We start from the raw sequence: 27,969 nt of genomic DNA, 5'->3' as shown, positions 1-27,969 counted from the left end.
AGATCTTAACACCGGAAAAAGGCGCTACGTGGGCACTGATTCTGGATCAGTGTGATGTTTTTCCACTGGTTGTGATTGGGCTTTTGGAAGGGGCGAACTGATCCTATTACAGCATTGCGGCAATACTGTGACGACAGCTCTTCTTTGTATCGGGTTCATAACTCATTCGAAGGTTACATCTGAGTTTCACATAAACAATGGCATTTTCATTTACTACCCTAAGACAAACCATACACGCTAAATAGATTACAAGAAACAATGTCAATAAGTTTAATAAAGATAGTCTTCTTCGTCTTTGTGCATGTCAGTGTCAAATTGAGGGTGCAATTCATTCCACTGCTACAAATAAAGTAAAGAGGAAGAAATCAGTCTTTTCCATTTATTATGTTTCATATACATCAATATTTCTTCAGCTGTAATACAAAAAAAGAAAAAGAAAACAAATCAAAATCTGACAAATTTTTACAAACAGGGCATGATAACCTTCAAATGCACATTGTGTTTCATCCTTCTCAGTCAGTCACTACTGCAGAGCAAACCATTTATAATAGCTTATTACTTTCAGTAGGCTATGAAAGCTTAACCAGACAGACTACTGATGTCCAGACATTTAGTATGACATAATGTCTTCCATGCCACTTCAGACAAAACAAGGACTGGAAAGGGGAGGAAAAAGGTGTTTCACTGTGAAATGTGATTTCATACACAAAAACTTTGATACATTATGCTCAGTAAAACTCAGCCAACGTATGTCGGTATTCAAATTCTTATTTCTCATTGGACATGATGACCATGATGATGGCCTAAGGGCTTTTCAACAGGCAAATAAAAAAAAAAAAAAAATGAAGATTCAGATCATAAACAAAGTAAATGGAAATGTGAGAGCTCCTTAAGAGTCTTTTCTCCGAGGTAAACTTTCTTCTGAAATGCCTTAGTTATTCACACTCCTCTTTACAGTCCCACTGACACAACAGGCCCCAGAGGTCCCTTAGGTTAGAGCTGGGCAGAGGGCCACTGGGCCTCACAGTTCTGCGGAAGCAGCGCTGCCGGCTGCACTGACAGTCAGAGGAGCGGTTCCAAAACGGGACGAGGCAGAGTCCGTCACAGACTTATTGTTCAGAAAAGCCATATTCCTGGCGAGTGCATTTTGTTTGAGCAATGTGCGACGCTTTCTAAGAGGCTGCAGAGGACTGTAGCTTGTTGTTATGAGACCTACGGAATGCGGAGAGAGGGGAAAGTTGAGAAGCCTTCACATTTATTTTATTGTTACAGGTCATAACAACAGTGATCGAACAGCACAGTGACACAACAAACGGATGCAAAAGGGGTCAGCAGAGGATCCTGCAGCCATGTTGGTGTAATTTACCGGGAATGCCTTTATTACTGAAGAGATCTTTCATAACTACAAACTGAGGTTATTTTGCAAAGTGAGGAATAGGGTGGGGTTTAGGTCCACTGAAAATTCCTCACTTCCACAGACACATTTCCTTGAACTGTAGACTCGTATCCATAAAATAATGCTTTATAAAAAGGACTTCAGTTTCACAATCATTTAAAACATCCAAATAATCAAACATTTACTGCGTTAGATATCTCTTACTATCACTGTACATTATTAAAATTATGTCCATTCATGAGAACCGCCTCAACAGCCGCCTAAAGAAAAGCCAGGGGGAAGTAACATACAAAACCTTTGATAAATATCTCATGATAAAATATGCAGCTTTATATATCTGGTAGAGGACAACATATCCAATCCAACTCAGAAGTACATCAGAAAAATAAATACAAATTAAGAACTAAAATGCATTTAACATCCCGCTGAAACAGCTTAGCTGCTGCAATAGATTGTTTGTCAAGGCTAACAGTTTGACTTGGTGAAATGATCAAAAGAAAAAAAAAAAAAAAAAGCATATCCCTTGATTACTTTATCAACGCATGTCAACATGGCTGCCACTTTGTGATCATTACTGAATTTCAAATTGGCTGCATTTACATGGTTTGTTTTTTGAAAGCACATTTGGTGTGTTGTGTGTGTGTGTGTGTGTGTGTGTGTGTTAGTTATTCTTAAATAATCAGACTTTTGGCTGTTTATGAAACAGCAGGTTTCCATTTTTACTACTAGAGACCCCGGCATCCAGCTCAGACTCCAGCTAGATTGGCCGACTTAAGAATCTGACAATCTGTAAGAAAGAGAGAATGGGATGGCATAAATCAAAAGGCATGCAGCAAAAGTGAACAGACACAAATGCAAGGTGATGCATGACACGGATGTAAGCAGGCACAAACTGCCAGAGACAAGTTATGACATTGGAAAAATGTCTTAACATTTTGTCAGCTCTGTGGGTTTTAGTAAGGCTACACAACCCTCAAAACCACAGGCAGGTCTGACAGATAAAAGCAGAGACTAGTCTACAACTACAGCACATTCTGCAGCAAAATACCATGACCACATACACACTACTGCTACTGACATGCTGCATAACGTAAAAAGTGAATGATAGACATGAATGCAAAACTGAGGAAAAAAAATAAACGGACATATGACATAATCTTTGAATCAGCCATGGTCAAAGCCTTACAGAGGATAAAGAGACAAGTGAGAAAGAGGAGAGAGAAACTTGGGGGGGGGATCCTGGAGGGTCTGCGGTCACAGGAGCCCCGCACCTTACCTGCTCGCTTTGAAACCTTTAAGCTTCTGCACAAAGAAGCCCTCCAGAACCTCGGCACACTGGAAGAAGGGCGAGTCGTTGGGGTTGTAATAGCGGCAGTTGTCGAAGATTTTGGTCACGTCGGCCACAAACTCTGTGAGCTTCTGGTAATGTCGCTTCTGCAATCGGCTGTCCATCGTGGAAAAGTCTACCAGGGATACAGAAATATGTATGAGACGCAGTTATTTTTCTAAAATATGCACATAACATTTTCTCTGTTACTAAGTCTAATGGATCAAGCAGTATGGAAAGAGAAATTGTTTTTCCACATTTTATAGATGACCATTAGCAGATGTACAAAATAATCCATCATACAGTTCACTTTGTCAAATGTTGCTTAAATCAAAAAAATCAAAAACTGTTTGAAAACATTCAGCGTTTTCAAAAAGAAGGAGAGAGAGAGAGAGAGAGAAAGATCACCCCAACCTGGTGACGAAGCATCAACAGCGCCCCATCTTTCATTTGATTCACACCACTGAAACCATATACTAATAGCTGGAATTATGCTATTTACTCCCCCCTTTCCCCTTTTACTCTCCATGGCTGATATAGAAGCGAGTGATCATCCACAGTCTGCTCTTACCCATTGGCTCCTTGATCACACGGTAATAATCAGGAGCATCGTTGGGATCCACCGGTTCAAGGAAAGGCCATGCCATTTTGTGAGACTGTTGAAATTACAAGAAATAGTTAGGCAAAGAATCCTAAAAATGAATAAGTGAGAGAGGGTGTAAATAATGTGCTTATGTGGAAATTCAGTATCATCTTAAAAAGAAAATCTTAGAAGACAAAATTTACTTCATAAAACACGTTTATAGACTAACTTAAGTGATGGTTTTGATTTCACCCATTTTTTTTTAATGTGTTGTTTCTTATGTTTTTATTTTTTACTGCTTTTCTTTTTAATGTTTGGTGAATTTTATACCTTTTATATATTTTACTGCTCCCTGTTTTTCTGCCTTTTTATAAAGCAGACGGCAACAGCAGACGATTCCATACCTGTAGCGAACGTAATATTCTTTTCAACCCCTCGTAGTCTTTGTCAGTGAGCGGCGTGAGGACTGTCATGGCGTCTTCTGTCGACTGGCACTGCGGGCACACGTACAGGTCTATGTGATTGGCCTCACTCTGCAGGATGCCCACGCAGCGCCCGTGGTACCAGTTCTGGCAGCGGTCGCAGCCAATGTAAAACCTGGGGGTGAGAATTGGGCACAGAGTGAATAAAACAGTCCGGTCAGCGCACTGAAAACCCAGATGACTTACTTAGGAAGCCTAGTGCATTCTAAGTTCACCGCTTAAAGGTTTTGGACAATTATGTAATGTGTGAGGAGCCGTACTGTGATTCGTCGTATGGCGTGCGGCAGATGCAGTACAGCTCCTCGTTGCTTCCTCCCTCCTGGCCACGTTTACAGTCATTACACACAAAGTCCTCCAACTTCTTGGCCTCTTTCTCGGTGATGCCGACACACGCGCCATGGAACCAGTTGGAGCACAGGTCGCAGCCTATGTAGAACCTGAGAGAAAATGAACATTTTAGTTTGTTGTCTCACTGAAATCGAGATGATGCGGTTATCACTCATTTGTGTGTGCTTCACAGTGTAGTCAAGTGTATTGAAATACACCTACTTTGACTCGTCGTAGGGTGTTTTGCAGATGCAGTACAGTTTGGTGTCCTTCTTGTGATCTTTTGAGGTAGTAGAGATAGTCTTCTTCTTCTTGTGTTTTGAAGAGGTGGGATCTCCATCTCTGTCCCTGTCCCCATCTCTGTCCTTCTCTTTGTCCCTGTCCCGATGTCTGTCCCGCTCTCGGTCTCTCTCTCGGTCTCGGTCTTTATCTCGGTCTCTATATCTGTCCCTATCCCTGTCCCTGTCCCTGTCCCGTTTCTTGTCCTTGTCGCGATGCCTGTCCCGATCTCTGTTTCTATCTTTGTCTCGCTCCTCTTCCCTCTTACGTTTGTGGGACGAGGAGGGTGAGGTCACTGTGTGGGCGGAGTGGGAGGAATGGGTAGAGTGAGAAGAATGGGAGGAATGGGAGGAGTGGGAGGACTGGGAGGAGTGGGAGGCTGCCTTGGCAGCGGCTGCAGCGGCGGCTGCCTGGGCAATAGCAGCTCGGGCCTTCTCCTTTTCTTTCTGTAGCCTGGCTATGTCTCGCCTCAGCTCCTCCTGAGAGGGATACAAACACACACACACACACACCGAATGAGTAACACTGAGAAACAACTCTCATATAATACAATAAAACAGTGAAGATGTGGAAGAGAGAATAGGGGAGAGAAAAATGCAATTATGTGGCATCAACTACAATGTATGGTATTCCCTTGGCATGTATATTAGACTGCATTCCAAAAGCGGTGTCTGATACAGAATAGTTCATATGGACATTTGCACCTACTCTATATCCAAATCCAGCCTGGTGAAGTTCAGAATGTGTGCTGACCTGTACTTGCAGCTGCAGCTCCTTGTCCAGCAGGGCCCTCTTCTTCAGGATCTCGGCCTTGAGCTGCTCCTTGTGCTTGTAGAGCAGTGCAGTCAGCTTGGTGGCATTCTGCTTGGAGCGCTTCTGCTCCACCACCTCCTCCTTCTTCCTCTTCTTAGCTGCCTGCTTCTCGTCCTTCTCAATCTTGTCCAGGATGTACTTCATCACCTGGTTGCACACGATCATCCTGGCCAGAGAACAGCAAAAGGTTAGATTAGTCATAGAACTACTATCAGCGTTTCCTGTAGAACTGTTTGTAGATGTGAGTGGCGGAGGTAATTTTGGTTCAATAGGTGTTCAAGTTTTGGAGGGGCTTATTTGGATATTTACATCATGATGGACAATTGTGCATTGAAGGTGTTGGGGGGGGATTCATTTTCATTCTTTTTAGATTTGTCTAGCTGTGAGGCAATTATACAACTATGGGGGGGCACTGCAGCAAAGATAATATAAAGGAAACAGGGTGCTGCCACCTGCGACAAGTATAAAAAAGCTCAATAGTTCTGTGATTACAAAGACCCAAACCTCTGGTTCTCCTCTCGCTCAGCTGCAGCCAAGGTCTTCCTTTGTTTCAACTGTTCTGCCGTAGCATTCTGTTTCACTGTAGTCTGATAACAAAAAAAAACATTTCAGTTGATGTGGATGTTCTCCAACTGCTTTTAAATGACACTAATCATCACAGATAGAGGTGTGGTAATATATCAATTATCATGAGTTGCTCTTTTTGAGTCCCACCTGTTTTTGGATGCCATCCCCAGGGCTAGTGGCCTGCAGGTTCTGCTCTTTCTGCTCCCTTTTGGCTTCCTGCTGCTGTTTCTTCTTCTTCGGTTGTTGTTGTTGTTGTTGTTGCTGCTGCTGCTGCTGTTGCTGTTGTTGTTGTTGTTGTTGTTGTTGCTGCTGTTGCTGTTGGTCCCGGAGCTGCTGCATCCTCTGGAGCTGCTCCTGGACGCTCGCTGGCGCCTGTATGGCCACCATGTTCTGGATCTGGTGGGTCTGTACCTGGCCCCCTGGCTGCTGGATCTGAATAGGCAGCTGCAGCTTGATCTGCTGGGGAACTGTACCACCCTGCTGTGTCTGTGCCTGGATCTGGGCTTGGATCTGGGCTGCAACATGGGGCGGGAGGGCTGAGAGCAGCTGGACTGGTTGTTGGAGGCCCGGAACGGTGATCAGCTGATGCCTGATTGGAGACTGGACCTGAATCTGAGGCTGGCCTTGAAGTTGAGATTGGTTCTGAGGCTGGAACTGGACTTGGAGTTTGGCTTGGACTTGGGGTTGGGCCTGGACCTGAAGCTGTTGTTGGACCTGCGTCTGTTGCTGGAATTGAACTTGAACCTGGGGCTGGGTTTGGACTTGAGTTTGAACCTTTGACTGAGCATGGACCTGGGGTTGCTGCTGGGCCTGAGGCTGTGGGTGAATCTGGCTCTGTTGCTGGAACTGAACTTGAACCTGGGGATGGAGTTGGGTTTGGATCTGTGGCTGGGGCTGGAGCTGAGTTTGGGCCTGAGACTGAACCTGAGGCTGTGCTTGAACCTGGGGTTGAGGTTGGACCTGCGGCTGTTGTTGAGCCTGAGGCTGGGTTTGCGCCTGTGGTTGAAACTGAACTTGTACCTGGGGGTGGTATTGAGGTTGTACTCTTGATTGGAGTTGGGCCTGGACCTGGGGCTGGGGCAGGGTTTGGTTTTGAGTTTGGGCTTGGGACTGAAACTGCACCTGAGGTTGAATTTGAGCGAGGGGTTGAACTTGGGCTTGGGGCGGTTGCTGAGTTTGTGGCTGAATTTGTGCCCGTGGCTGAAATTGGACTCGGACCTGGGGGTGGATTTGGGCTTGTGCTTGGCCCTGGAGATGGGCTTGGGGTTGAATGTGTGGCATTTGTTGGGCATGACCATGGGGCTGGACCTGTATCTGTGCACAGATTTGGGCTTGAGGCTGGGGTTGAAGTTGAGTGTGGGCCTGGGGCTGCAGTTGAGGCTGGGTGGGTCTCACTGTGGTAACAATAGAAGATACAGGTACAGCCTTCATATGAACCTGCATTGGTGAGACTGGCATTTGAGACACCTGCTGCATGGATACAGCAGCAGCGTGCTGGACTTGTGCTTGAGGTTGAGGGGGAAGAGTAAGGGGTGAATGTGTGGAGACTGTTACAGAGGCAAGGGCAGGGGCAGAGGCAGGTACAGTGGCAAGAGAGGACAGAGGGGCCAGGGCAGGGGGCTGAACAGGAGCTGCAGCCTGTTGGGCTGGCTGGACTGGAGCCTGGGCTTGAGACAAGGCAGGAGTCCAAACATGAGGCTGAGCTGCTCTCTGCGCCGTCAGAGCTACAAGAGGAGCGAGAAATGGAAAGAAGTGAGGAATTATTAAAATTACATTTGAAACAAGTCAAATTGCAATTACAGTACAAAAGTCACAGGACTACTGCACTTATAGAACAAATCAGTAAAACAGGGTCATAGTGGTGACGTGTGTGTGGTGTTTGGGGGCGTTCTTACCTGGCACTGAAGGTATTGTAGAGGTGACTGTGACTGGTGTGACAGCAGCATTGGCCATTGTGGCATGGACAGGGACAGGAGATGTGGCTTGGATCTGGACCAGAGCTTTGGCTGGGGATGGGACAGCAAATTGGGTGGAGGCAGCAGCTATAACAGGAGCAGAGACTGGAGCAAGAGCAGGGGCAGGTGTAGGAACAGATACAGGGCCAGAGACTGGCATTTGGGCCAGGTGTGTAGTGGCTGCTGTGGCAACAACATGGGCAGGAGCTGTGACTGGGGCTGGAGCTCCAACTTGCATTTGGACATGGGCTGAGGTTAGGGCTGCAGTAGGGGCAAAGGCATGTGTTTGGGCCTGGTTTGGGGGTGCAACTTGTCCTGGGAAAGGTACAGATGTCACAGCTTGGGTTTGTGCAGGGGCTGAGGCGAAGACTTGTGTTTGAGTCATAGTTGGGGCTGCAACTTGTGTTGGGGCAGGCACGTGGGCAGCTAATTGGGTTTGCACAGGGACGGAAGCTGGGGCAGAAACTTGCATTTGGGTCAAGGCCTGGGCTGCTGGGACAGGCAGAGGGGCTGCAACCTGGGTTTGGGCTAGGGCCGAGGCAGTCGTCTGGACTTGTGCAGGGGCTCTGACTTGGGCTGGTGTTGACACGGGGGTTTGAGTGGTCTGGGGTGAAATGGGTTTTGCGGTGGTAGTAGTGGTCGGTGCTGAGGTTGAGGCTGATGAGGCCGGGGGCATGGGAGTGAAGAGGAAACGCTGGACCTGGCCATTGGGCATGGCTGCCTGCATGAGCTGCTGACCGGGGCCAGGGATGACTGTTACCCCCTGCGGAATGATTTGCAGCTGGCCTTGGGTCTGGCCTTGGCCCTGGATCACCACTGTCAGACCTGGGTTCCCTCCCTGGAGGGTTGCAGACAGAAGAAATCACACCTTCAGCTACTATTACGCAGACACTTTGTTACACTGGAGGAGCAAATATATTTGTTTATACAGGAGGAAGGGGAAAGAGGAGAGACAAGGGGGGGGGGGGGGGGGGGGCATAAAGGATGTTCTCCTCACCTGAGCACCCTGCGTTAGCTGCGTGAGCTGGGCCATAGTGAGTTTGACTTGGCCCTGCTGAGGTCTGCTGGTCTGGGAGGCGGGCGGAGGGGCGGCGGGGGACTGTCCAGGTGCCGGGGTGGCTGCACGGGGCGACGGGGCAGCACCTACTACTCTCTGGCCTGCAGTGGTCTGCACAGGACTAGCACCAGACACAGCTGTGGATACAGGCTGGCCACGGCCCATCTGGGTCAAAGCCTGCTGAGGCTGGCCTGGAGGGGGTAGAGGAGGGAGCAAGAATGGCAGAAAGACATGAAAGAACTTAATAAGGCGGCACAGATCAAAACAAGACAGGCAAACAGCAATCAGATAGTTACTGCAGCACATTTCAAATCAAAACCAAATGAACAGTCAAGAATTATCAACTTAGGGTGAAAAAAAATCAAGTGCACATAACATGATCAGCTCATACACAAAAAAGGCTGGAGATTCAGTAGAGAATAGAGAGAAATCTATTGATGGACAGAATACCTTGTTGAGCTACCACTGGACTTCTGACCATCGTTGTGCCCACAGTAGCACCCTGGGTAGGTGACTGGATCATAGTCATGCCCGGCCGTATCTGGCCTCCTGCCGTGATGCCCTGGGACAGAGAACCAGCAATCAGATAAGTGAAAATACTACATAGAGATATACTCCCTCAGAATCAAAACTAACCAATTAGCCACTGGTTAAGCTTAATAGAGGGTGAAAGACAAGGAACACGAAGTAAAGAGGCTGACAGTGAAAGGGTTTGAATCTCTACCTGCTGCTGAGTGGTTGAGGCAGAGGTGGCTCTGAGGTTGATGTTGCCAGTGGTGGGATGTAATGTGCTGTATGTTCGTAGATTAGCAGGAGGGCCAGAGGGGAAAATGCCCAGGACTTTCTGCTGGACCACACCTGTTGAGGAGAGCAAATGAATGAGGAGAGCAGCGAACACACCTTGGGCACATGCAGTGATAGAGATCACTGCATTTTTTACAAAATCTGAAAAGTCTTTTGGCTCAGGGACAAAGGAATTTGAAAATCAATTCAAAAAGGCATTTTCACTTTTGAAAAGCTTTTGTACTCAGTACTTGGTAACAGTAGTTTAAAGACAACTCAGAGGATCAAAGTGGTCGAAACAGCTGCTGGAATAAAAATGAACAAAATGACTACGAATCTAATGTGGGCAAAGTAGTCTCTTCTTCCTACTAATTTCCCTTAAAAAAAAACAAACAAAAAAAAAAAAACATCAAGGGGCATCATCCATGCACAGTGTATCGCTACTTTATCACAAGGCAGATTTCTGCATCTCACATGACAGTCCTTGGTCTTCCTCACATTGCGCCAAGAACCAATTAAGCGCGAACCAACCGAAACGGACGACAACACTCTTGCTCCCTACCTCCTTGCGTGTTGGGCATGTTGAGCGTGACAATCTTGCTGTTAGCAGGCAGCGGAAGTTTGGCGGCGAGGACTTGGCCAGCCACGGTCACTGGGCCGCCAGCAATCTGGAAGGTTTGCCCTGAGGTGGTGACGCTGCTAGCCATGGTGGCCACCGAGCCCGTGGAGGCTGCAAGACACACCATGCCACCTGCAGTCACGCATACCCAAAGGGCCACCACAACAGCCAGTCTACAGCTGTGGTGTCCACTGGAAGGTTTGGGTCAACAAAGGGGCTGTTGTATTGAAAATCTGGGAGTGGTAATTTATCATGTGATTTAAACTCACAGTGTACACAAGCTCCCATGTATTCCTCTAGGATCCAAAGAACTAAAAAAATTGAAAACCTGGTTCACAGGAATGGAAGTGGACACCACGAGCCACAAAGTCGTTTTGGCAAACTGGTCACATTTACCAATAAAGGCAACTGACACGAAAAAATGAAAGGTTGTGGAAAAAAGTCATGCCGATGATTGACCTTTTACAATACGATGACCAAAAAAAGATGAAGAAAAAAAAAGAAAAATGGGAAACAAAAAAAAATGGTTCTAACCACAAACTCCTTCGTTTGTGTCTGTCTGTCTAACAGAATATGAAGGATGAGAAACCACATAACTCACTGAAAAAAAACACTCAATACATGATTTCAGATGGACTTGAGATGAATTTCAAATCCTACTTGTCATCCACCTGCTTACCTGAGCTGTTGTTGGTCTGACCCTGCTTGACCCAGGAAGCAAAAGACTGTTGGAAGTTCTTGTCCTGCTGGAAGGAAACTGGTGAGCCCAGTTTAGAGGCCAGGACCATCTTGGTTCCAGATGTGACCTGGCCTGTCTTCTGGCCCGTGAAGGCTGGGGTGGTGGGGGTGCTGGTGGCGCTGGTGGTGGTGGTGGAGGAAGTGGTGGTGGTCACACCTGTTTTCTGCTGCTCAAGGCGTTTCTAAAACAAAAGGTTACAGTCCCAAAGGGTTTAGACAGAGGTACGCTAGGGTAACAATCAGCTGTATTACACTATAGCTAGTGGAATCCATCAATGGGCTAAATTAAGTTGGAAGATGCAATTAAATTACACTGTGTAATATATGATCTAAAGAAATTAAATAATTTTGTCTTTGTTTTTGTGCTTATGGTCCCCAAGCACTGAGCACACAACTAGAAAATGTTTTGAAATAAGAAATGGAAAATGGGGCAACATACAACACAGCAAAAATAACAAATAACACGCACTTGAGCCATAATCACCAGATATACTAATGAGGCCATTAATTAAGCTAATTAATGCATTTCTATGTCAACACACTGGTCTTCACATAACACATGGGTGGTATTAATATAAACACCATATCTTAAAGAATTAATCAGTTATTGTAGTTTCAAGAAGAACTCGTGGAACTGTAAGGTGCGCTGGATAAAGGTGTCGGCCACATGCCATGTTATTTTTTGGCAGAAGATTGGCCTGCTGGTTAAAGAAGCCATTCTTTAATTGGAAAGCCACAGGTTTGATCTCCACAAGAGGCAATGTGTCTATGTATCAACTGTTGAAGTTTCCTTGAGCAAGACAATAAACCTCTACCTGCTCACCCATTGTAATCGCTCTGGATAAGAACATCAGCTAAATGCCTAAAATGCAAAATGTACAGTACTGTGCAAAAGTCTTAGGCACATGTAAAAAAAAATCCGTCCAGCGAAGATGCTTTCAAAAATAATGAAATGAAAAGTTTTTAAATATCAAAAAATGTACTATAAAGAGCAGTCTACTGATACACTAATGCAGAAAACAAATATCTAAGAAAAAAAAAAAAATCTAGGGTGCCTAAGATTTTTGCACAGTACTGTAAATGTAAAATGTGCAATGTTCCTACCTGCTGAGCAGCCTGTCTGGCCTGTTTTAGCTGAGCCTCCAGGTGGGCCTTGACATCCTCTGCCGTCTTCAGACTACTGCCAATTTTAGAGGGATCAGCACCCTGGGACTTTTCCCTCTCCACCCTGCAACACAAAGGGAAAAGGTGGTAAACTGTAGCATCCATGCACATACCATGACCCCCCACCCCCCAAAATGGAAAAGAGACAGAAAAGCCCTCATGACATTAAGTATAAGTAGATAAAGGGGAAAAAAGATCACCAGTAGGAATTCAGTGTTCCACAAAACAGTGTTGTTGCCCAGGCCAGAGGCTTGTTGTGTCTTTCTCACCTTTCTGCAAAGGCCCTGATCTCCCAAAGCTCCAGCTCCTCCTCAGCCACCCACGTCTCCATGGCAATAGGTCCAGTCAGCTTGGCTGGCTCCTGCTTCTTGGGCCTCAAGGCGCTGGAGCGCAGGCCTTTCCTCTGGGGAGTGGGGGTCTCTACTCAAGGAGAGGGAGGAAACAATATGAGAGATGAACAAAATGTTCATCATCGCTAAAAAAAAATGCTGCCAAATGCAGCCAAGGTCCTTGGTCATTCTTCAAATCGTTGTTTTTTTTCTTGCATCGTTACTCTATGAACTTTTATCTTTTACCTTTGGGAGTGTCTCTGTTGCCGAGGGGACAGATGATCTTCCTGATGCAGTATTCTGAGCGTATGCCATAAGGCCCCACGTCTCTTCGTTTGATGATCTCTGTTGTAGTGATGTCCGTGTCCGTGGTTTCTGTGGCGAGAGTCAAACATTATATCAGTAAAATGGTTTAAAATAGTAATTGTCTGACACTTTGTAGTCATATTACTATTAGCATCCATGGCTGACATTGCAAGCATATTTGATTAGTAATCCAATTTGCAACCATTTCTGTCTTCATCTTATGAACTGAACTTCGTATCGTATATCTGTCAGCAATATGTAATAATAACTAGATCTGTGTAGCACTTTTCTTAACATCTTACAAAGTGCTGTAAGATAAGAGGAACAATCACACAAAAGAATCAATAGCTTTTTAAGTGAAAGCAAAAGCAAAATTCAGTACTCCCAACAGACAGATTGATGAAGCTATGGTGGCATAATGAGAGCAATAACAAGCTGTTAAATGCAAGTTTACAAAAACGAGTTCTGAGTTTGTCGTGATAGGAGTTTACTTATCATATTTCCTCTGACAGGTTGCTCTAGTTTTGGGGACTTGAACGCAAATGCTCAATCACCTTTTCTCTTCAATATTTACATTGGACAGTCAAAAGCTTTATCTTGATCTGATCTAAGACTACGCTTCAATGTAGGGAGATAAAAGCTCTGAAATGTTAGCCTGGTGCTGAGACAATTATCGCTTTAAAAATAATCAGTATATTAAAATCAGTTTTGAATTGAACTGGAAAGCAATGTAAGAAAGCACCTTCAGACACTGGCATACAGAGAAGAAGAGTCAAAAGCAAGGGAACGGACAACAAAGGGGAAGAGGAAGAGTTCGGCATTATCTCACCTTTCCGAGTGGTCCCTACAGCAGCAGAGGGCTTGACAGCCATGTCGTCCCACCTCAGGCAGGCCCACAGCAGCCTCAGCATCAGGCTGACCCCTGCCAGTGACCTCACAGTCTGGAGACGGTACCTGAAGGGGACACAGAAGTCAGTGACCAGAACCAGTGCAACGAGTGTGTTTACATGCACATGGTATTCAAGGGAATTATTCATGTACAAATTAAAGGCTTCTTCAGGATATGCAGTTAATAAGCTGTTTCTATGTATTTTCAAAACACTGGTAACAGATACTGCTGTGTACATGAACCAAAACAAAATTGCCTTGTAAACAGAACAGTGGCAAAAGACATCAGACAGCAAATACCATCAACAATGGGATATGGTGTTTGCATGCCTCAGTATCCTGGCTAACATCGGCATATCCATCATATTTCATTGAAAGAAGAGCTTATCCTGGTTATTGTATATGCAATTTACAGGTACCAACTCTTAAACATAATATGTAAGCATCCCAAATAATGGATATAATAAAGGGATATTAATGCGTAAAAAGGCCTACTACGGTAAATTTGTTACGAACCTCCATGTGATCCCAAAGGTGGGCCTGGGTGAGGGGTAGGGCCATATGTCCAGGGCTGGCTTGGCGTTGTAGTTGAAGATGGGCACCTCTCTGATGGCCGCTCTTCTCGCCAGCCTCTTCAGGTCATCATTGGGAAGGACAAAGATGCTCTTCTTGCTGCTCTTGGTAACAAACTTGCGGTAGGACGGCAGGGCCGTGCCCGAGCGCGCCTTCTTGGATTTGGAGAACCTGAGCAGGCTGACCCGGTCCCTGGTGGAATACTCTTTACTAACCGTCATGGAGCTAGACATCGCTGAACCGGAGGGGCCCGTTCTGTCTGTAACCGCTGCTGTGACGCCGCTTTTGGTCTCCTGGGAGACGACTGCCCCGGGGGCCGGGAAGCTGAGCTGGGTGGCCGTGGTTTTGGTGGTGGTGTTGGTGGAGACTGCACTGCTTTCTACTGGAGATGTCACAGAAGGCTTAACACTGCTGCTGGATTCCTCAGATGTCTGTGCCACTGTGGTACTAGTAGTGGTGGTGATGGTCCCTTGGGTGACAGCCTTCTGACCTTCACTACTGCAATTGTCTGTACTGTTGTGGCTCTGGCTAGAAGGGGATGAGGATGGAAGCTTACTGGACACCATCTCTTCATTGTCCATGGGCACTTCCTGGTTCTTATTTGTTACCATAGCGACACTTAACGAAGAGTCTCCCTTCTCTGCCACATGGTTCTCTAATTTTGGGACCTTCAAGGGAGGTGGATGATCTATGCTGGACACATCATTCTGGGACAGGCTCCCATTCATCAGAGATTTGACAGGCTCTTTCTGAGGCACAGCTTTGATCTCACCTTGGACTCGATTGGCCAGGTCCAAGTTGACGTTTGAGTCTACAGGAGCAGTGACCACAGCTTTCCCATTCACCTGCACTGGACTGGTTTTGCTTTGGTCCACCTCCATGCTCTCTGTGCCTTTCTGTCCACTGCCTTGCTCAGTTTCCTCATATCCACGCTTCTTAGCATTCTCTCCCGCTCGAGCCACCTCTGGTTTGGGAGGTTTTTCTGTACTTACTATTGCCTCTGATATACAGTCGTTTTTACTGTTGAGCTCAGTGCCTGCTTGGGACGCTCCGTTCACCTCTTTATAGGCTAAGGTCTCCCCACCGTTCCCCTGCACAGCATTTGCCTCTGTCCGTGTGCTGTGGTTGGGCCCTGTGGATTCTGTGGAGTCTAATTTGACATCCAATTTGTCTGTCTCAGTCTTTGTCTCCGTCTGCTCTTGGTCAAAGTCAAGCTTTTTAACCACCAGGTCTTTCAGTTGTGGGCCTGCCTGCCTCTCTTCTACTTTAGCACATGGGGTCACTGCAGGCTCCTGTTTGGCTGCTGCGGAGCCCTCAGTCTTGACCCCGGCAGTAGGTTTTGCCATTTTGGACTGCAGAGCCGCCAGTTTCAGCCGCTCCAGCCTCTGCTTCTCCTCCAAGGTGAATTGTTTGACCCGGCGCTCCAACAGCCCATCCAGTTTGGAGGGCTTTACCTTCTTCTTATAAGCTGTGCGCAGCTGGAAGCCCTCGCTGACGTTCACAACATCATAGTTGAAGGGTTTCGATGCCAAGTTCTCCTTCTTGGGTTCTTCAACTCCCTGCATGGGTTCTTCCTTCACAGGCTGGCCAGCAGGCGAGGAAGGGCTTCTCTCGTCAACATTATCTAAGACAGAGAGAGTCAGAGGAGTCAGTGGATGACAGGAGCAAAAATGATGATGACACTTAAGAGCAGTTTCTTGGAAGCATAGATGCGTCTTTTAGTCTGTCTTTCTTTAGACAATTAGTTTGGGTTTAAGTGTGATTGGAAATGGATATGCATTCACAAACAAGCAAAGCAAGCAAAATCCAAAGATAAAGAGTGTAATTACAAGAGAAAGATCATTTCATTTCAATCATCTACCTTTCTCTTCACTGGAAGAAGTTGTTTCTGGGTGGGGATCAACCTCCATTTTTTCATCAGTCTTCTCTTCCACATTGTTTTCCTCCTCCGTCTTCATGATTCTTTCCTTCTCTTTTGCAGCCGGTCCCTCCTCTGAGGAAGTGCTCTGAGATGACACAGTGCCGGATGCTTGCTCCTCGTCCTTATCCACAGTGCTTTGAGTCGTCTGCTTCTCAGCTTCCATCAATTCTTTATGCTTATTTGTGCTAGCCCCTGCATTTTCCTTATTCATTTTAGCTGCTGTGAAAACAGTGAATAAATCAGTAACCATAATATGAGCCCAAACTGCCAGCAGCAAGAGTATAAAGCGAGGAAAACAAAACCAATAACAGTGGAAAACTATGACAGCTCAGCCCTTACCCTCCAGTTCTTTGCGGTAGTTTACATTTGTGTTCCCCGGTAGCTTCGGAACAAAACGTGGCACATGGGTCTTACTGACCCAGCTCCAGCCTCCATACCCAGTCACTCTGTACTCCTCTCCCTTCTGCTTCCACACCTAAATAGATAGAAATAGGAAATAATGAAGCCTTCAGATGAAGAACCACAAAAGTCCACTGAACACCCCCCTCAAGTCAATACAGATATTACTATTACTACTACTATTACTTTCAAAGGACAGAATGCGCTGTTACGCGTTTCCGACAGAGCTTAGCAAGACTTTTGTCTTTACCAAATACTAAAAGTTAAAAAGATTTCAACTTTAAGTAAGAGCACCATGCTTCAAATGGGTTTTAAGTACTTACAACATGAACAGCACTTCCCTTAAGCAACTGTTTAGCGCTACTAGCTAAAAAACAAAACAAACAAAAATGCCACCCAGTGGACAAAGGAGCTTAATAATGATTTTTTTTTTCTGAAGCTGTGATGCTGTTCTCTGTATGGAATTCTTTACTGGATTTCGAAGCTTTGATCTATTTGTGCTATATCAGTATGCATGATGTCAAACCCGCTCTACGGTCACAGGAGGAGCTGGATGAAAGATGAAAGGTACTGTTGTCTTACCTGGTGTTTGATAGGGATGGTGTACTTCACCCAGGTGGCCTGCTGCAGTGTCTCCTCATCCTCCAGCTTTTTCTCTCGCTTTTTCACCTTCTCTTTCTCCTCCCGCTCCATGGAGGTCATGCGATGTAGCCTAAAGAAAAAAAAAGAAGAAAAAAACCCCAAAGGTATTAAAAAGGAAACTAATAATAATAATTTAGGATCAAATCAACAAAGAAGTGACTCTTGTTTGGTCAGCAACACTCCACTCCAGCCATTGTGAACTGTGTTGTGTGGGCTACTCTGTGCACACTGAAAGCCACAGCAATGTTATCTTTTTAAAGCAGAGGTGATCAACAGGCTGAGGTTATCACTGGTGCAATGAGGCAGATCATAATTAGCCGAGTCAAGCCTCCAAAGCACGATTTCTGTCAATGTTATGGAAAGCAAACTATGTGCTAATGTGTTAAATTGCATTGGTACCCAAAAGCTGCTCATAAAATATGTCTCATTGCCAAACACTCCCTGCAGCTGGTTTCGTTCCCCTATTACCTTGTGTGTCCAAGAGAATCCTTCCATACAGGCAGCATGACCACCGGTTTGATGGCACACTCCAGGATGGCCAGGGCCAAGGCAAATTCCCTGGCTTTGCTGCACATCTGGACTGCTTTGTTCCAGTTGGACCTGGGAAAACGCACAGACATACAAATCAATGTGCAACACAGAGGCTGTCTCTGTCTTCCATAGCGCTTCACCACATTTGAAAACGTTAACGCCGAGTCAAAACGCTTCCAAGAGGCAAATAGCACCTCAAGAATCCTCACATTGCGTATCGAACCTGGAGTATTTAAAGTCTGCATCACAATGACTTCAGTTTTCCTTGACTGCCCTACAACTAGAGGACCCACGTTCATCCCCAATTTCTGCAATCATCCGCCCTGCTGAAGCATTCTTGAGCAGTGAAAAGTGAATTTCCCTACTGGCACTACAGCAAGAATCGCATCACTGCCTTTTTATTGAAGAGTCTGCCCTGAGCCATACCTGTGCGAGGCCCAGTTAGGGTGCATAAATGGTGCGGGGACGTTGGTCTCCAGCTGGATGATGGTGAGACGCAGGGTGGAGACGGTCAGGACCCTCGAGCCGTGGATAGAGCCGTTCCATTTGAACTCGGAGGCAGTGGTCAGGCTGAACTTGTGGGAGAGGTGGCGTCTCTTGTCGTGGTCCTCGCGGTGCTGATGCTTGTTGAGGGCCAGGACGTTGGTGCTGTACTGGTTGTGGTAGACTCGGTATTTACCCTCCTGGCCCAGTTTGAACAGGTTGTTCGAATTGGTCTTCATTGTAGGGTCCTTTCTGACAAAGCTGGGACGGGAGGCGTCACCGTCAGAGCGTGTGGGAGACGACTGAAGCATGCAGGGAGAAGTAAAGTTATTCAACTGAACTGTCAGAAATAGGAATCAGAGCATTTCGCATTTTCAAGGGGATTCTCTTCTCTTTTAACCAGAATTCTGTCAATCAGAATTACAATTATAATTCCACTGGAAGGCCACCTTTTTGTTCTAGTCTGTAACCCCAACAAACACACAGGCACCCCTCACCTCCTTGCTGCCTCTGGGTGTTGGGTTATTAGACTCCTGTCCTGCTGCTGTCGGTCTGTCACTCTTGACCCTCTCGTTATACTCATCTGCCAGTCACAAAACAGATGACACTATCAACACAGCAAATTCAACGTGGATTCAAACAGAGATACAATCAAACATCTTATTTTTCTTCAACTCGTTCATTTGCTTTCTGAGCACTAAGCAGCCTGTCTGATGTTTACCTGTCCCATCCTGGCTGGTGAAAGAGGACTGGGAGGACCTGTCGACCAGGTCAGGCTCCTCCAGTTTCCTGAGGTTCCCAGATCCAGACACCTGGCTGCTGCCGCTGCTCACCTCTGGCCGAGGTAACTGCTGCTGCTGACCTTGGGTCTGGGTCTGGGTCTGGTCAGGGGGCTTCTCCTCACTGCTACACTCTGCTTTCACATCCTTATCTAAAAAAGGAAAGGGTAGGAAAGGCTGAGTACAGGGGTAAAACCAAGCATTGGGGGGTGCAGGAATGAAAAGATGTGTCATTAACACTGGCAGCAGGCTCTGGGTAAAGATATCAGCTGTTCGAATAACAAAACGTAGGAATCTCACATGATAGTGACACAGAGAAGATGAATGACAAAAATCCAACTACTGCAATTATGCAATTCTGAAAATACTCTGGCCAGATCCTATTGCCCGAATCACCTGCTCCTTGATGATAATGCTAAATTAGCATATTACACCAACAAACAGCTTAATCTGTAAATATGTTTAATGGACGAATAAGCAGTTCAGCGGTCCAGACAGCCTGATAAAACTACACCCCTCCAGCCAGGAAAGGCTATACAATTTGAACACAAGCTGTGCACTTGCTGCAATGCCAAATTAAGACACCAGCTCTGCCTTTGAGTTGTTACGGGAGAGAATCCTGCATATATATGCAGCTCTTTGTAGTCGAGGTAGCAGGTGGGGCTTCCAGGCAGAGAGCCCTTTGTCTGAGCAATAGGAACCCAGCCCAATTTCACATAAATTGGAATGAGAATAAGGAGCTGGTTGTGACAGACTTAGCGTGGTCGTTGCTGCCAGGGACGCTAGCCACCGTAGTGCCAAAAGCAAGCTTTTAAAGAGCATGAGCACAAGAGACAATGCATAACACAAGATAAGAAATGAATGCAACAAAAATGAATGGAGCATTTAACTACCAAAGCAGGTGCTGAGTGCAACAGTTTTAGCACTATGCTTACAGTAGGTCAAGACAAGACGAATGGCACAGAAATGGCTTGCAACAGCTTAAGGTGTCATTGGAACAATTCAATGAGAGAAGAAAATATCTTCTCATTATCTTCTCACTATCCAATTAGATGTATACTGAAGATAATGGAGAGATGCTGTAAAAGGTAATATGCAAAGAAACAGGCTAATTGTGGGCACTCTCGCATGAGGAGCAAGAGCTTAAGTGTTTTTGTAGAGCAAAAGAGGCAAAGAAAGGAGGCACTTTTATACAAACGAATTCAGTTTAATGGCCACTGCTAAGAGGAGTTTTGTCTTGTGTCTGGGAAGAGGCTCCAACGTTACACTTGTTATTTATGTCCAAGGGACAAGCAAAAAGACCCACAAAGAGCTCTTTCACAGCACTTGTCACCCATGTAGGCCTATAGAATTAGAAGTGGTTGGAGTAAGGTCAACTGAGGAAGCATTATTCTCAAGAGAAAGTGCAATTATAGGAAATGGATCATCAAAAGGACAGACACACACAGTGGCCTGCTTAAAGCCATGTTAAACAAAATGGAAAACAACAATGTTACACTGATCATCGGCCAGCCAACACAACAAACGCAAACTGGGCAAACAAATGCAAACAAATGCAAACAGAGACCAACGACAGCTGTGACTGGCATGGCAATGTATGCGCAAAACCACACTGATCCGTCAGAAAACAGACAGAATTTTTGATGAATAGATTTCTGTCCGTTGCGTTGTTTTGGAAAGCGAACGTGTTGGGCTTTGCTCATAGTGGTGCTACTTCATAGAAAAAAGAAGAAATGGACTATACAGTATAAATTCAATAAAAAAAACGACTTGGCAAACCTACAATCATCCCAACGTTATGCCAGGCTTTTCTTAATTTTATCTTTGTTCTTGTAATCCTTTGATGATGAGTCGTATAACAACAGGATGGTGTACACTGCATTAATTATAGCCTCCTTATAGGTCTCAGTGTTCATTGCTATTTTTCCCAAAACAAACCTAGGAACGCTTCCTCAATTCTAATTAGCTAAACAGATGGTGATGAATCCGTCTGGTTATAAAAAGTTCAACTCGATTGAATTTTCTTCTCCGTCAAAATGGATGGAAATCTGACGGAGACAGACGTATCATCAGCCCTGTCCAGACAATGGACCGCTTTCATTGAAAATTAGGTATATGAACAAACACAACGGATCAGTGTGGTCGTCCTCCTACACGTCAAAAGGTAAATGTGCTGTGCTGTGCTGCACTGCGGGGGTAGGGTACGGTTTGAGGCGACCAATGGTTACAAGCAGACAGATGAGGAGGGATGCACATGTGCAGGCCAACAGCGGGGTGTGATATGGAGGATGAGTAGAACGGCTAGAGATGCTGCTGATAGCTGGACACCAGAGTGGAGTTATCGGACTCTTCTGTGTACCTGTCCTGTCCTGCTTCGCCTCTACGGGGGACTCCCCGCTCTCCTGGCTCCCAGAGGGGGCAGGCTGGGTTCCCTCATTAGGTTCAAGGGATTCCGTTTTAGAGACGGCCGAGTCCTGGGTGGTTGAACCAGGCTTAGGATCGGACATGCCGCCCTCCTCTCCAGCAGGAGGAACTTTGGCTGCTGTGGTATGACATACAATCACACAGGGTGTACAGCACCGTCGGAGTCACAATCACTTTTATGGGCAAGTGCAATGAAGGTAAAGGAATTTGTCTTGAAGGATACTGCCGCAGAGACATATCGACATAGAGACATAGCTGACAGTTTCATAGTATGTACTAACATATGGTGTGAGGACAACAGGACTTCACATGACCTTCACTTTGCTCAAGTGGGAAAACTGCACCTACTATTACCAATACTGCTGGGACTTAACGTTTAAGAGTTAAGTTAGGGATAGTGGCATGTGAGAGAGAATGAGAGAGAGAGAGAAAGAGAGCTAGACAGATAAACAGAAGATGTTCAAGTGGCCGGTCCACTTTTACCTTGTGAACCAGTATCTTCCTTAGCCTCTGTCTCTTTGTGTTCTCCATTGTCTAGCTGTGAGGCGAGCTCAGCGGGGCCCTCCACTGTCTTGGCAGGGCCAGTTTCTGCTTCCTGCTTTGACTTCTCCACCTCCTCCCCTTGCCTCTTCGCTTCCTGTGCCTCCTGCCTAACCTTCACACGCTCCATGATCTCTTCTACAGATACAAGAAACACAAAAAAATGTTCCGTTAAAAAATAAAAAGCAACAATTACATAACCATGCAACACAGCGGGACTTGGGAGTAGATGACCAACATCTAGTCAAAAAACAAATCCGAATGCGCTGTTCAGAGATGAAGATACATCCGCACCTAGCAACTGCTTTTACCAAGTGTTTTTTACCAAACTTTTGAAAGCATTTTCTCTGTGGACAAGTGATTGAGTTCAAAAACAACATCACAAGGAATGTTTGAGTCACAATAGTAATATTGTGCCAATAGGGTTCATATTGCATCATTACAGATGGCAAAAAACATGAAATTGTTGTAAACCGACCACCATGTAACATTCCACATGTCCCATATGAAAATCACCCTCTCTCGCGCAACAAAATATTTGAAAAAAGAATTCTAAACAAGCAACTGGAGCATAGCATAGCCCCACATCTGATAAAATGCTGCCAAGAACTTTTCGGCGCCAGGTTAACCCTTGACTGGTTAATATGCCATGTTATTGACAAATTAAGAAATATAATAGAGAACTTTGTATTCAGCGCTAAAAGCAAATGAACTTGGTTTTAGACACTACACAAAATAGTTATGGTCATATATAAGCTACAATCTGAATCTATAACCTAGAAATGAAAAGCCAGAAATGAAGCAAAAAGGTATCCCAAACTACAGAGAGCCAGGAGAGGGCGGATTTTCTTTTCTCCAATGGCCAGGTTCTCCGGAGAGCACATGTTCCATAGCTACAGTTTTCACTGGGAGAGAAGCAGCCGTGTCCCCCAGCAGCTCAAATGAACAAAGCAAGGTGTAGGCAGCACTGCACCGCAGCAGCAGTGGGCTTTTAAGGGATGAAAAAATACCAGCATAACCCATAAATCACTTTAGACGGGTAAAGGCAACAGAAAAGATAAAAAGCACTGCAATGGCTTTAGAAAGAATCTACTCTTCCTTTTTGGACGGCAGGATACCTATCCAAACTGCCCCTTTTTGAGGGGATGCTATCAACATTCCCCTCCAGTAAAACACAGCAGTTCGCTGACAAGTACATACACAGGAAAACTGTTACAAATAGAGACAGATATGGGAGCCTGCCAACCAGAAACGGATATCGCTGGCATAATAACCACAAAGTCTTCTAACCACTCTGACTCCTTGGAGGAAAGTAGAAAAAACAAAACAAAAAACGGTTGCATGTTGTCTGAGAGAACATGAAGAGAGAAGAAGAGGCAGCATCTGACATTTCTGTGTCAACTGTCATGATAGCAGTGCATTACTGCCTGAGGGGAGTAACACTGCTATCTGGAGCTTGGATAGACTGTACTGGAATGTAACCCCCCAGGACATGCACACACACACACACACACACACACACACACACACAGCTCGAGTCCCGATCATTAACTGTCAGATCAATGGCGATAACCCATTCCCCGCGTCACCTTGAAAACATACAGCAGCTCACATGAACTACAGAGTGCATCCCACTAACAAGTACCTGCTCTGTTCACCAGACTAGGACTATTCCAAGTACCTGATTAAAATGAACAGCAGATCAGTAGATGCTGCTAACAATTATCATTCACCCTGAGTGAATGATAAGTGGGCTAACATGTGAGTAATCTCCCTTTTGGGGTGTGAAGAGTAGAAAACATCTGTACCGTTGACAGCAGTGAGGTAGGCCTTATTGTTTCCACAGGCTTTGTTGGTAAGGTCTTCTGTGACGTCCATGTGAGTCTGCACCTCCTCCCTCATCTCCTCCAGCGTGGCGTGGAGGTCCATCTCCCAGTACTCCTTATCCAGGGACTCCATGAGCTCCCCCAGCTGCACCTTGGTGCTGTAGTACCAGATCTTTTTCTTCTTGTGATCCCCATCCTCCTCACTGCCAAGTGAGAAAAGGAAAGGTAACAGATTAATTATCATAACAAACTGTTTCTGCATGCAGCATCACAATATTACCTCTTCCTCCTCGCTGGAAGTAGATCAAATAATTACTCTAGGGGTTACGGCATAAAACAATAATTAAAATAAAGATATCTCTGTCCAGAATTTAATCAAATTTTGACAATATAAACACATTACATCACACTAATTTTCTAATCATTGTTTAATTATTGCGTAAAGTAACATGTTGCTTTTCAAACCACTCAAAATTCTATTCTTTTGGCCCTGAATGAGAAAGTCCACCAGATACAAATACTGTGAAGGAGAAGGCAGCATGATTTGAAAAAAGAAAAACAGCAACCTTAAGTCTCAGGAGGCTAGAAGTACCATGTTAGCACAGGCTGGAAGCAGGAAAGGGTTTCAATCTCACTAAGGGTGCAGTTACCGTTTACAGCACCCTCACCGTGCTCACTGGAGCATCATAAACTGCTCCTTCTGGGACTCTGTTGAGATGCTTGTGCAGGGTGGGGGGGAATGAGCTTTGCTTAAGCAAAAATGTCAAGGCACAGAATTCAATTTCAAAAGCAAGCTAATGATTTATATAAAATGATACTAGCTACTTGAGTGGAACAATTAATCAGATTGACCATAAAAAAGAGCATCAAGGACAGGTTGAACTGCGAGTCTAGTAGACTACTAATCTACTTCAAGCCTTTCATTGATATTCTGTGGATTCTTTGGTAATAAGTGTGTTTGGCCAGTAAATAAGTTTCAAGGGAAAAAAATCATAAAAGTCTCCCACAAAACTAAAATGTATCCTTCAGATGAATTCAGCCTCTTATTTGTAAAGGGCGTCCTCAATATGACATTCAGAGTTGGATGGGGGGGGGGTAGCTACTATAATCTATAGACAAACACAAATGAATGAATGCATGGAAGCATATTGCATTCTATACACCAACCAATGTTAAAGGTTACTTATGGTTTCACTGTTTCACATTTTTATGAAACTCTGTTCTCCGCTGGCTGCATTTGTATGTGTTTTGGCATTTGTCCAAATTCAGGCTGTTGTGCAAGGCATATGTATTTCATATTTTGGATAAGTGTACTTTTGCTTTCAAAGTTACAAACCTTTATTGAGACTATGATGTTACATAAGGCTATTATTTAATAGCTGCATGGGTGAACTGGTAATAGATGTGGCTCAAACTCAAACAATTTGTCAACCCTACTCTAGTTCTATACTGCAAGTAGGGATACTTTCAGGTGGAAGCCTTGTTCTAGACTAAAGCCTATTGCCTTACGCTATTTTATTTCAATAGTACTGACTTAAACCCACTGTATCTGTTTCAGGATACAAAAGGGTTGGCACAGAACAGTGGGTAATTCTAAAGGAATGGGTAGAGGGGCAGTAAGGGTCATAACTTACACAATAATCCTTCTGTTGAGGAACCAGTATTTCCTCTGGTGGCGGTCATATCCGATGGGCTCCTGGCGGATGTAGGGCCTGTTCTTCTGCATCTCTGTCACACAGTCTGTGACGCCGGGCACCTTGTGTGCCACGCAGATCTCACACTGCCACTCGTCCTCCGGCACTTCCGCCAGCGGTGGTTTCACGCACTCCAGGTGGTACACGGCTGAGCAGGTCTCACAGCACAGCAGGTCGCCCAGGCGATGGCAGACGCGGCAGTGGTCGTCATACTGCACCACCCCCTCGGACATCAGCTCCTCGCGGGCGATGTTGGTGGTGAGAAACTGGTCCACCAAGAACTGGAGCACCTTGATCTTACCCCCCAGCGGGCCGTAGGGGTACTCATCCAGCTCCTGGTACGACAGGACGTGCTGGTACTCCCGGTCGCTCTCACAGTACGCCCGCACCACCTCGGGCCACGTCATGCCGTCAATGAAGTATAGAGTGGAGTTGACGCTGTCCTTGAGGTCTGCGGGGCCAAAGGTGGTGTTGGAGGAGTCCTCCTCGCGCAGGATGACCTTCAGCAGGGCGGTGTGGGTCTCCGCTATCAAAGTGCACTGCTCCTGGCCTACCAGTGCTGCGCAGAAGTCCTCAAAACGGAACGGGGAGAGCCGCAGCACCGTGCTGAAGTTGCGCAGCACCTCGTAGATGGAGCTGACATTGAGAAGCTCCTCGCTGGGCACCAGCAGATCCTCAGAGGCCTCGGGAAGCTCAAGACGAGGAATCTCCTTCTCCTCCAAAATAGGAGAGCGAGGTCGAGGAACCCGTAGTTTTCTCTTCCCTGTTGGACAGAGAATGAGATCAGTGAATCATGACTAGATAAGTGTCATCCATAACTGAAATGCTTATTAATGTCCCTATCAATCCAGATGAATATACCCTGCATAATTGCCAAATATTACACTTTTAACAGACTTATTTAACATTGCATGTGGACAGTGTGTCAGGACCAATGACATTCAAAGAGCCAAAATATTTCATTTTTTCGCCACAAAATGTTAAAGTCATGCCTTGTAAAGTCGGGTTTCAAACTAGTAGCAAACTTCTAAGTTTGCCACCTCATGTGGGCGGCTCAACACATGGCCAGTCTATTATTGGCTAAATGTGACTGCATCCTCCTCCTGCAGCTAGGAAAGCATCAGTGGTCCAGCTGCATAACCACGTAAACATTAGTCAGTCCCAATTAACTAACCTCTCTTGCTGAGTATTGCACCTTATAGAATATAACTGTCTTTACTGTTGAAAAATTTGGGCATGATGGATTAGACGGTTGGGTTAAAAGACAACGTTAAAGTGCCAAAATGACAGGTATGCTAGCTAGTTAGCCATATGCTCTCTTCTCTTTCACGGAAGTGTAGTTTGATACATTAATAGTCAGCTTCACTTAATAATTACAATGTATGATAGTCACCTACCAAAACACTATAAATAGGTGACGTTAATCTGTTACCTAACATTTTCTATCTTCGCCTTCGGGATGACAGGAGACAGCATGAGCTAACGTTACTTGCTAACGTTGGCTAGCTAGCTAGCAGTTAGCTTTTTGACTTTTATGCCATTGAGTAATATTACACGCCAGGTGCATTACGAGGTGCGAGTAATTATGTAAATCAAATCCCCGTAAGAAATGTAACCATTCTTCATTAGATCCCCACTGACAGACGCTGATGCCAACATGGCAATGCTACATGAGTTCAATCCACCTGCAACAGCATATAATGAGTGGACTGCGGCCTGTGTTCATACAGTGTGCATTCTCCATTTTGAACAATACAGCCTCCTGCACTGTTCAAAAATAATAATCAACAGCAGCAGCATTTCGGGATGGATCTCAGAACCACTGCAGTGTGTGATAAGATGCTCTAACCACCACCTGGTCGTGGTGTTTATTTACCCGGAGTGCTGGCGTGTGTGCTCTGACTCCGAAAGCTGCTCTCTGTACAGTAGCTGGCATCATCCTCCTCCTCGTCCAGCACATCATCCAGGCAGTCCGAGTCCTCTTTGAGGCCCTCATCCTCTTCGGACACGGGTTCCTCCTCTACAAACTCGTCCTCCTCCGATCTCAAACTGACAGCATCGTCTTCCTCGTCGCTCTCATGGTCGTCGTACACCACCGCTTTGGAGACAGGCGTCCGCCTTCCTCCTCGACCTCCTCTGCCTCCACCGCCACCTCTGCCTCTTCCCCTGCCCCGAGTTGACGTGCCAGGTCCCCCCTTTCTCTTCCCCCTGACCGACTTGGTGGTTTCCCTTTTGGGGCTCTCGATATCCTCGTCCCCGCTGTCCCTCGCCCTGGGCTTCACATTCCTCCTGGGTCTTAAACCACGGGCCGGTGCTGGGGACGGTTCTTCAGATGGTAGCGGTTTGGGCGGCCTGCCCCTTCTCCCTCTCATGATAGGCAAAATCTATTATTTTCAATCTCAATTTTTGCGTTTATTTAGCCTTCACGGATGCGAGCGAAAGCGGTACCCCGAGAAAGGTGGACCGGCGGGGATTCAGAAGATGCAGCGCCCCGCGAAGCCCCGGTGTCGGTTTGGGTGTGAAAGCTCAAAACGTTAGCCCGGC

At 45.8% G+C, this 27,969-nt stretch overlaps 1 protein-coding gene across 1 annotated transcript; it reads right to left on the bottom strand.

Annotated features, from left to right (window-relative positions):
• Positions 1 to 365: 365 nt before the first annotated feature.
• LOC139921905 (nucleosome-remodeling factor subunit BPTF-like) lies at positions 366 to 27,969 on the bottom strand. Its single transcript, XM_071912291.2, is given in 33 exon segments — positions 366 to 1,212; positions 2,673 to 2,859; positions 3,295 to 3,379; positions 3,711 to 3,903; positions 4,049 to 4,225; positions 4,338 to 4,695; positions 4,698 to 4,779; positions 4,781 to 4,873; positions 5,148 to 5,373; positions 5,712 to 5,794; positions 5,922 to 7,498; positions 7,670 to 8,567; positions 8,727 to 8,977; positions 9,237 to 9,348; positions 9,511 to 9,644; positions 10,868 to 11,108; positions 12,031 to 12,154; positions 12,360 to 12,510; positions 12,666 to 12,794; positions 13,555 to 13,679; positions 14,130 to 15,810; positions 16,048 to 16,326; positions 16,447 to 16,582; positions 17,089 to 17,218; positions 17,617 to 17,748; positions 18,106 to 18,464; positions 18,660 to 18,745; positions 18,884 to 19,093; positions 21,301 to 21,483; positions 21,849 to 22,043; positions 23,714 to 23,934; positions 25,366 to 26,188; positions 27,302 to 27,969. Coding segments are annotated over 33 exon segments (10,197 nt in total). The 5' UTR covers positions 27,798 to 27,969; the 3' UTR covers positions 366 to 1,172.

The sequence above is a fragment of the Centroberyx gerrardi genome, chromosome 7, assembly GCF_048128805.1.
Source record: "Centroberyx gerrardi isolate f3 chromosome 7, fCenGer3.hap1.cur.20231027, whole genome shotgun sequence".
NCBI lineage: Eukaryota > Metazoa > Chordata > Actinopteri > Beryciformes > Berycidae > Centroberyx > Centroberyx gerrardi.
The sequence above is the reverse complement of the archived record's forward strand: the minus strand, read 5'-3'. Positions and strand labels throughout refer to the sequence as shown.